The sequence below is a fragment of the Elephantulus edwardii genome, unplaced genomic scaffold (genome assembly GCF_000299155.1).
Source record: "Elephantulus edwardii isolate Elephantulus edwardi_28Jun2011 unplaced genomic scaffold, EleEdw1.0 scaffold00138, whole genome shotgun sequence".
In the NCBI taxonomy this organism is placed as follows: Eukaryota; Metazoa; Chordata; class Mammalia; order Macroscelidea; family Macroscelididae; genus Elephantulus; species Elephantulus edwardii.
Genome location: NW_006399888.1, coordinates 267,981 through 277,791, shown reverse-complemented (window position 1 = coordinate 277,791; position 9,811 = coordinate 267,981). Strand labels below are relative to the sequence as shown.

The following is a 9,811-nucleotide window of genomic DNA, read 5'->3' as shown; positions in this document are numbered from 1 at the left end:
GCGCATGTGCGAGCTGCTGGCTGCACGTGGCTGCGCAGGACCGTGCTGCGCATGCGCCGGCTTGGTCACGAGATGCGCGTCAGTCGCCCCCTGTCTGGTGTGGTCGGCGTGACGAAGCCTGGTGTCGCCGCGCTTTGCTACCGTCTCCTCAGCGCACCTCTGGTCAGTCCCGAAGCGACCGGCGCAGCTCCCCTCTGTCCAGAGAGGGCCGAGACCCCACCAACCTCGCGGTTTCGTGGCTTCTCCTCACAGTTCGTCAGTTTGGACTGAGATATGGTCTTCTGTCTGGAGAACGAGAAGCCGCGCAGTCCGCCTCCAAGCGCCATGGCTCACTTCCAGGCGTCGGAAGTCCAGCAACTGCTGCACAACAAGTTCGTCGTCATCTTGGGGGACTCTAGTGAGTGGCCCTCTAGGAGCCTTAGGAAACCCCCTGAGCTCCCTGTCGCACTTGTTCTCGACCCCCTAGTTTGCTCCTGTATGGTAGGGAGGCTTTTAAGAAATTCTTGTTTTTGACTCTATGCACGCTTCACGCGTGTCCTGAAAAACCCGCCGCAGGTGTACTCTTTACCACCTCCACGTTCTCCATTTTCCTCCCTCCTTCTCGAAGTCCCTGCCACCCGCGTTTTCCATTTTCCTCCCTCCTCCTCGAAGTCGCTGCCGACCATAGTCGCCTTCCCTCCTTCAGTTTCCCGGGAGGTGAACCTTAACGGGAGGAAACTGCCCCTCCGTCACCGGATGGTGGATTCTAACCAGGGGGAAGCGTGACCTTCTGGGTTCGCACAAAAAGCATTAGCCTGTGTCTCTTTCGTTACTTCTGTGGGATGGGGTAGGATGTGTGGTCGTGTCCCTGGTGACTGGTTGGTTTCTCTCCGCCTGGCTGACCGTTGGAGGCAGGGATCGTTGTCTAAAGGAGGTTGTGCAGAGTTCAGAGGAACAGAGACAGGGCTTTAAACCCAGCTGTTCCATTTATTTCTATGACAATGCCCAAGAGTTGGGGTTGTTAGATGGAGAGTTGTCCTGGAGAGTCTTGGATGAGCTGCCTTGGGCCCCTATCTCCCTGCAGTCCAGCGGTCTGTGTATAAGGACCTTGTGCTCTTGCTCCAAAGAGACTCCCTGCTCACAGCTGCCCAGCTGAAAACCAAGGTGAGGGACACTGAGTGGCCATGCCAGCTGGGTGGGCGGGCACAGCCTCTGGTCTGGTCTTCCTCCCTGGCTTAGGTCTGACCAGCTGGGCTGGGGGCGGGCAGGGGGAATTGAGTTTCGAACAGGACCAGCTGGTGGCCGGGGGTCAGCTGGGTGAGCTGCACAATGGCACACAGTACCGCGAGGTCCGCCAGTTTTGCTCCGGTTCTGGCCACCACCTCGTGCGCTTCTACTTCCTCACTCGAGTTTACTCCGAGTATCTGGAGGACATCCTGGAGGAGCTGACGTATGGGCCTACCCCGGACTTGGTGATCATCAACTCCTGCCTTTGGGATCTTTCCAGGTTGGGGTGCCAGAGAGGTGGGAGATAACTGGAGGGTGGGAAAGCAGAGGTGTGGCTCCAGGGCTGCCCACCGGCAGGATTTTTTTCCCACCCCTCGTGCTGCCCAGCAGGTATGGCCGCTACTCCATGGAGAGCTACAGGGAGAACCTGGAGCGGGTGTTCGTGCGCATGGACCAGGTGTTACCAGACTCCTGCCTGCTGGTGTGGAACATGGCTATGCCTCTTGGGGAACGTGTCACGGGGGGCTTCCTCCTGCCAGAGGCAAGTGACCAGAGCCTTGGGAGGGAGCAGCTGGCTAACAGAAGACTCACTCTGTCTCTCTCTTCCTCCCCTCATTTCATTCTGCTCTGAAACGCTGCATTTTTTTACTCAGCTCCAGCCCCTGGCAGCCTCTCTGCGGCGAGATGTAGTTGAAGGGAACTTCTATAGTGCCACGCTAGCGGGGGGCTACTGCTTCGACGTCCTGGATCTCCACTTTCATTTCCGTCACGCAGTGCGGCACCGTCACCGGGATGGTGTCCACTGGGACCAGATTGCCCACCGCCACCTCTCGCATCTGCTTCTGACCCACGTGGCTGATGCCTGGGGTGTGGAGCTGCCTAAGCGAAACTATCTCCCTGGTGAGCCCTGCCACAGACAAGGAGGGTCATGTTCCAGAGAGGGCTCCTCCAGAGTACAGGACTCAGAACCAGAACAGGAAGGTCCTGAGTTATTCTTATACGGAGTGGGAGCCACTCTTAAGGACTCTTTCACATGTGGGCTGAATGCTCCTTTCTCAATTGCTTGAGTAGATTAGTTTCACCCCAGGGTCTGTTCTCTCAGGTTTAACTTCATAGCCCTCTCTGTGTACATGAATGAACATATCCAATCTTAGCTTGCACAGGGTGATGTGTCCTAAGAGCCCTAACTTTGGAATGAACTAGAAAGAAAGGGTAGCACTTCTAGCTGAGCATGGGTGTTAGACATTTGTAAGATAAATAGGAATAAGGTGGCCTAGGCAATGAATGGCAGAAATAAGGAACATCATCAGCTGTAGGAGAGGGAGAGAGTTGGCCACTAGGCTGTTGAACAGAAAGCTGTGATAACCAGTGCTCTGGGATGGTCACTCTTGATGGGATAGACCCCCTCAGTTCAAGGTCAGAGTCTCAGTGTAGCTGATTGTAGCTTGGTGCATCTCTCCTCCAGCCCTATCTCTCGGTTATTAAATCTGGAATGATGGGCCTTGCCTCATCTCACATGTCCTGTTTGAGGGACTGCTACCCATCATCTCAATTGCTGATCCCTCACCCCCATGCCTAACATAGTTTCTCTATAGATAATTCTTGTAGAGTAAGCATTGGTGGGGGGAGTAAAGAGATCAAAACTGAGGCAGAAATGGAAACAGCCGCAGATTCCCTTTTTGAGCATTCAGGGACTGAGACTGGCAAGAAGACAAGTTTTCCACAGCAGACAGCATTAGAACTTCTTTAGGTGTGTGCACTGACCCCCAGAAGAGGGAAAGGGTGCTCTAAAAGTTATTAAATATCTCAGAAGTAGGGGGGGTTTAAAAGGAAGAATTGATTTCAAGTGAGAGGATGAGTTGGTGAGTCTGGTCAATGCAAGTGTGTCTGAGGGCCTGTGGAAAGGCAGAGTGAGGGGGTCTGCAGTATCCTGCCGGGAGATTTCCACTAAATTGTCCAGTGGTGGTGTCCAGTGAACTGTGGTAGGGAGAGTAGAGTGGTGTTCACATTTTGGAATAGGGAAAGAAGAAAGGCCAGCCTAGGAGATCAGGATAGGGCCACTTTTTAAGTTGAAGCAGGTGCTACTGGACATGCCATGTGGCTACAGAGAAACTTGTCAGTGTGTGGTAATGTTTAGTTGGAGGTTTCAAAGTTGTGGAGAATCCTTGAATAGTGAGGGTAGGAAAGCCAGGCAAAATATGTTGTCTTCGTGTGTGCTGTTGAGTCGCCTGTGACTCATAGTGACCCTATGTACAACAGCTCTGAGCCCTGCTCTGTCCTGAGCCAACTTTAGTGTCTGTGACACACCTACCCCCATTACCCTAGTCACTGAGTCAGCCCGTCTCATTGAGGAGAAAATATACTTTATAAAAATTGGGAAGGAAAAGCAGACACTGACTACTGGGAGAAAGGTGTCTCCATTTCCTTTCTTTTTAAGAGAGATGGCACTATTAAGCTTACATGTTGACCCACACAGAGGAGGAGCTAGAGAAGGAGTCAAGCTCAGGATACAGGAGGTGGGAAAACCAGAAGCAAGCTTTAGAGAGGCACATGAGGTCAGAACGAAGATGGACCTACTGACCTTTCCATGAGGCAGGAAAGAAACAGGCCTTGGACTTGGACTGAAGTGAGAGGGAAACAAAGTAGAGAATGCTCCTCCCCAGAGGCCCTGCTTTCCAGGAGGTTTGGAAGTATGAGGTCCAAAGTTGAGGGTGGACTGGCTTTTCCTGACCTCCTTAAAATAATCATCCCATTCCTAGACCCATGGATGGAGGACTGGCTGCAGATGGATCGTCCGTTCCGGGAAATCTGTAGACAGCCCCTAAATCTTGGGAATCAGATGGCCTTGTGCCCACCTCTCCCCTCTCCTATGGCTTTTCCTTGCCGCTTTCCTCAGCCCCTATCACCTCCCATGTTCCCACCGCTGCCCCAGGATGCCCCTTTTTACCCACACCAGCCCTTCCCACCTCGAGACTGCTTTGATTACGATCCAGTGAAGGACTTCTCGAGGCTACCCAACTCAGGTAGGTGTTTGCACCCAGTAACTCTCCTTGGACTTCCTCCTGTGTCCAGGGAGACTGAGAGTTGCCTAGCCCCTTGTGCCCTAAGGATTAGATTTGATTACCACAGTCCACTGAGTCTAGTACCGTTTCTGTATTCGTTATTCAGCTTACTGATCCTCACAGTATCTTGGTCTGGATTAAGAGAGGAAGTATTTTCACTCTACAGGTGGGGAAACTGAATCCCAGGGAAATTGGCTAGAAGCACACTTAATAACCAGTGGTTCTTTTGCAGGACGTGACTGTGGAGTGAACTTTGGTCCTCTGCCACCTCCAATCCCTGGTCCTGTCTCCCATGGTCAGCACAGGAGCCTAGTGATCCACCAGAGGATACCACGCTATATTCCCTATAGCCCCTATCCTGTGTCAAGGATGGGGGTTCCCTGTAGGAAGCGGCCCAGACACCTGACGAGACTTGTCCGCACCTACAAACAGGAGGGACAGCCCCCTGCCCATTTAGGGACATGGCCTGGGTAGACTACAGTTGGGCTCGATTTTCAAATGTTCCTGCAGGGCCAGCTTGTTATCCCAGGTGTTGGGGTAGAATGTTTCCGTTTCCTTTGTACAGTATTGTTCTTGTTTGTTGTTGTTACCAATAAAGACCTAGAAAAACAATGACATCTTCCTGTGTAAGGAGTAGATCTCCCAGACTACAGTCTTAGAGTCAGGGACGCTTCTTTGGTCAATACTCATCTCTGGGTTTTGGTCCCTCTCCATATAGAGACCATTGCTTCTGTCCATCCTGCTGTCTTCCACACCTGTTTGCACACTCACTAGAGCATATAACTGTTGCTGCTTGTTATGTGCTGTCATGTTGACTCTGGCTCATAGTGACCCAGTGAACAAGACCTCTAAACCCTGCCTAACCCTAACCCTGCCTTACCCTGAATCAATCTCACTATCTCCGACACACCTGCCCCATTACCACAGTCACTGTGTCAGTCCATCTCATCCAGGGTCTTCCTCTCCAGTGCTGACTCTACCTTTCCAAGCATGTTGTCTTTTTCCAAGGACAGTATTCTCAGTGTATGTGAGATGGAGTTTCAAAATCTTTCCCTCCAAGGAGCAACCTGGTTTCACCCTCTCCAGGACAGACTTACTTGTTCTCGTTCTCTTGGCAGTCCACAGTATGTTCAGTACTCTTCTGCAGCAGCACACCTCAAAGATACCGGTTAATCTTCTGCATCCTTAGTTGTCTACCCCTCAGTGCATAGCAAGCAGCTGAGAAGATCATTGCCTAGATCAGGTGCACCTTAATCTCTAGACATTGTTGGCTGTCTAGCATTCTGGAGAGGTTCCTGACAGCAGATAATGGAGAAATCTGTTGTCAGCAGCTCTTTGGCACTGGAAGAGTCAAAGGTGAAATTTATATCAGTATTTTATATGGGTTTTTTTTATCCATTTTGTTTTTACTTATATTTTCCACTCTTTTTTATTCATTGGTACATTTAGTGTTCAGCTACACTAAGATCTACAGAGACAGCCTTTATTTTGTCTAATCAATGGCACGGAGAGACCTTTAATAGATGGTTGAAACTATGATTCCAAATCCCAAGTGGAAGATAGACCAGAAAGTCACCATTTAGTAAGTATAATACACAGTTGTACCAAGTGTCTCGGAGAGGCGCTAGAGGAGTGAAGGAAGAAACTTCCACAGGATCAAGGATCTGCCAACTTCCTAAAAAGTTAAGAAAACTGACTTGGGGAAGGGTTTTGGATTTGCTGAGGGGTTCTGATCCTAGGTTTGAGACGTTGGAAAGAGCATCAACAGTGGAATGGGAGTGGGGCAGAAAGATAACATAGAGACCTCAAAGAGCTTTGGAGAAGAGATGCAGATATTTTACATTAACTCTTCCTACTTGCTCTCAATTTGTCACGAGATCAGCAGCCTCACACAAAATACATTGCTGTCCAGTCCAAACCAGATGTCTGACACAGTAATTTGAGCTGACTGCTTCATCTTTTCCCATAAAATGGCCTAAAATGGTAGGTTTAAACCACTGCCAAGCTTTACATTAGCAGCCTAATGCAAAACATACTACTACATTGTTAGTAGTGTCCATGTTATGTATAGCTGTAAAGTTGTCTGCGACTCATAGCAATCTTATGTACAACAGCTCTGAACCCTCTACTCTATCCTAAGCCAACCTCATTGTCCCCGACACATCTATCCCCATTGCCTCAGTCAATGAGCCAGCCCGTCTCATTGTGGGTCTTCCTCTCTTGTGCTGTCCTCCCAAGCATAATGTCCATCTCCAAGGACTAGTCCCTCCTTGCAACATGTCCAAATTGTGTCAGATGAAGTTTCAGAATTCTTTTTTTTTTTTTTAAGTTTCAGAATTCTTGCCTCCAGAGGGCAGCCTGGTTTCATTCTCTCCAGGACAACCTTGTTTGTTTTCTTAGTCCATGGTATATTCAATACTCTTCTCCAACACCACAGCTCAAAGGTATTTATTCTCCTTCATCCCTAGTCATTGTTCAGCTTTCTGATGCATAGCACGTAATTGCAAAGACCATGGCTTGGGTTAGGCACACTTTAGTCTCCTGGCTAATGAGATCCTTTTCACTACTCTGGAGAGGTCCCTGACAGCGGACTCTACCACTGCAGTTCATCTTTTGGTTTTCTGACTGCTGGTACTGAGAGTATTGAATGTGGAGCCAAGCAAACTAAAACTGTTAACAAGAACCATGCAAATAGCTACATAATCAGACATGACACTTCACATGCACCTGCATCCATGTTTAACAGCCATTGCATCTAATGTTCTTTGCAAGGCTCAGATTTTACTCACAGTTGTGGGGTTTATTTAGCAAATAGGTTGGAGAGTGGGGAAAACAAACAGTAACACCAATAGAGCAAATTTAATACCAACAGTCTCAAGCCGGATTAACAGCAGAACATAATTCCTCAATTAGTCAAAGTGCAGGTTCAGTTTGCAGCACGAGCAGTTACAAGTCAGCTCTTCAATTATCCAGAAAGTAAAACCTTTGCGGCTTTTGTCTCCAGGGCTCCTGCTGATTACACTTTGCCACAGTCTCTTCACAGCATGGAAGTCTTTTCACCATCTCCTCACTGTCGCTGCCGTTTCTCACAGTGTGGAAAGCACTCTTAATATTGGCCCCACAGTTGTTGATGATTTGCAAGAAATGTGTCCACAGTTAAAGGTAGCTGGAGATCATGCCCCCAGTAGGGGCTAATACAATGGCTAGAAAAACCCGTTTTCAAGTGCTCTGGCACCCTAAAAACCCTATGAAACAACAGATCTGAACCCTGTCCTATGTTTTCATCTCTGGTGTGCTGGAGCCGCCCATTGATACAGTCCTTGTGTCAACCCATCTGGTTCATACTCTTCCTCTCTTTTACTGCACCTCCACCTTTCCGAGCATGATGTCCCTCTCCAAGGATAGCCTCTCCTAGCAACATGCCCAAAGAATGGAAGATGAAACTTATTTTTGTCTTCAAGGAGCACTCTGGCTGCACCTTCTCCAAGACAGATCTGTCTGTCTTTTTGGCAATCCATGAGATCTTAAGTAGTATTCTCCAGCACCACAGCTCAAAGGCATCATTAGTTCTTCTGTCATCCTTACTCATACATAGTCCAGCTTTCAGATGTATAGCAAGTGATTGGAGTGAACCATGGCCTCAATCAGGTGCACCCTAGTTACCAAAGTGACTTCATTGCTCCTCAACTAATACATCAGGGCTTCATAATTAAACAAGTTGGAAAACTATTGATCATTGTTAGCAATTCACACTGTGTCTACACTTTCATCTATGAAAGGTAACTAAAATATTAGAAATGTTATTTAAATTGTTAGTCTGCTTCTTGGGGGGGGGGGAAGGTGATACAGTTGGCTTCTGTTAAGGTTTACAGCCATAGAAACCTGAGCGGAGAATCACAGTGAACTTGGGTCTACTTGACAACTTGATTTTCAGGTACTGAGGACAGACTCCAGAGTGGCACAGTGGTTAAGCACTCAGCTGCTGTTTCAAACCCATCGTCTGTCCACCAGGAAAAGATACAACAGTCGTCCTGTAAAGATTTACAGCGTGGTAAACACTAGAGGGCATTTCTTTTCTGTCCTGTAGAGTTACTGAGTCAAAATCCTTTTTCGGGTCATAAGCATGATGATTGGTGTTCATGCTTCTGTATGACATGTGCCACCCTTTAAGCCTTGTTACAATATGGGCACACTACCTGTCTGATGTAAGGGGGGGAAATCTACAGCAACATATTTGATTTTGTGCTGGAGAAACTGGTAGTGAATTTAGAGAGCAACTTTAACAGGACAGTTGGAAATAAATGACACTGCACAATGACACTAGCACACTGCCTGAAACAAGTGAGCTAGACTCTGGTGCAGATAAAAAGTAAAATAGAATACAAGAATGGAGAGGGGAAAGTTGTTGGGGTTTTTTTGGCCAGAGAGCCAGCATCTTTGGTAATTTTGTTTTTTACAAAAATTACTTTTTCCTTGGTAACAAAAACCTATCCTTTGAGAGTCCTCCTTCAGATGCATCCAGTTGGGCCCATCCCTTATCCAGTCTTTTCTGCTTAAAACACTTATCTCTCTCCAGGCACTTAGGCATTTCTGCTTCATAGGTTTCTCAGTTTACTGGAAAAACTCATACACTTGAACTGAGCCAGGGAGAAAAGTAATAGGAGTTTCCGGGCCTCTCCAGGTTTCCTGGTTTTTCCATCCTGTTTTTTAATAGTTCTCTGATGCCTTTGCCATAAGCTTTTCCCATCAAGCCTTTGCCATTTTTCCACTCCTCTGAAACTTTTCTACTACTGGAATTCTCTCCTTCTGTAAGCAATCTTGAGACTGTCAATGTGCCATTCCTCTGTGTCTCATATTATTACTTAATTCTGTTGTTGTTCAGTGCCTTGAGTAGCTTGTGACTCATGTCAACCCTATGTACAATAGCTCTGAATCCTGCTCTATCCTGAGCCAACCTTATCCTCTCTGACACACCCACCCTAATTACAACAGTCACTGAATCAGTCCATCTCATTCAGAGTCTTCCTCTCTTGCGCTATCTCTCCACCTGCCTAAGCATGATGTCCTTCTCTAAGGACTGTCCCTCCTTGCAGAATGCCCAAAGTATGTCTAAACAGAAGCTCAGAATCCTTGCCTCCAGGGATCCTCCGTGGATCTTGGCTGAAAGCAGGCAATAGCAGAGGAATATCTATCTGTGTATCATTGACTATGCAAAGGTGTTTTACTATGTGGATAACAAGAAACTGTTATTGACTTTGAGGGTTGTGTCATCTGCATAACGCAAATTGCTGATAGATCTTCCACCAATCTTGACCTCACATTTCTCCTCATAGAGCCCAGCCTCCTGGATGATCTGTTCTGAAAACAGGTTGAAAAGGTGGAGATAGAACACATCCCTGGTGTACGCCCTTCCCAATTTTGAAGCATGCAGTGTTTCCTTGCTCTGTTCTGATGACTGCTTCCTGGTCCAAGTATAGGTTTTACATTAGAACGATCAAGTGTTCTGGGATTCCCATTCTTCTCAGAGTCAGCCACAGTTTGTT

General features: G+C 47.8%; 1 protein-coding gene across 2 annotated transcripts; it reads left to right on the top strand.

The window, feature by feature from the left end:
• The first annotated feature begins 273 nt into the window (after positions 1-273).
• Positions 274-4,742, top strand: PCED1A (PC-esterase domain containing 1A). Of its 2 annotated transcripts, none has more exons than XM_006894189.1 (7): positions 274-397; positions 1,064-1,143; positions 1,401-1,486; positions 1,597-1,747; positions 1,860-2,106; positions 3,966-4,229; positions 4,501-4,742. In XM_006894189.1, exons 1-7 carry the CDS (start codon positions 274-276, stop codon positions 4,740-4,742), a joined length of 1,194 nt encoding a protein of 397 aa, XP_006894251.1. The 2 variants fall into 2 exon arrangements, with proteins under 2 accessions (XP_006894251.1, XP_006894250.1); XM_006894188.1 differs by having other exon boundaries at positions 1,248-1,486.
• Positions 4,743-9,811: the final 5,069 nt, after the last annotated feature.

What these genes read in the sequence shown, in the direction of transcription:
- PCED1A (XM_006894188.1), top strand. Translation starts at nt 274, where the DNA reads ATGGTCTTCTGTCTGGAGAACGAGAAGCCGCGCAGTCCGCCTCCAAGC. An exon ending in TGCCTTTGGGATCTTTCCAG is followed by an intron (nt 1,487 to 1,596) that starts GTTGGGGTGCCA and finishes GCTGCCCAGCAG; the next exon opens with GTATGGCCGCTACTCCATGG. An exon ending in CTCGAGGCTACCCAACTCAG is followed by an intron (nt 4,230 to 4,500) that starts GTAGGTGTTTGC and finishes GTTCTTTTGCAG; the next exon opens with GACGTGACTGTGGAGTGAAC.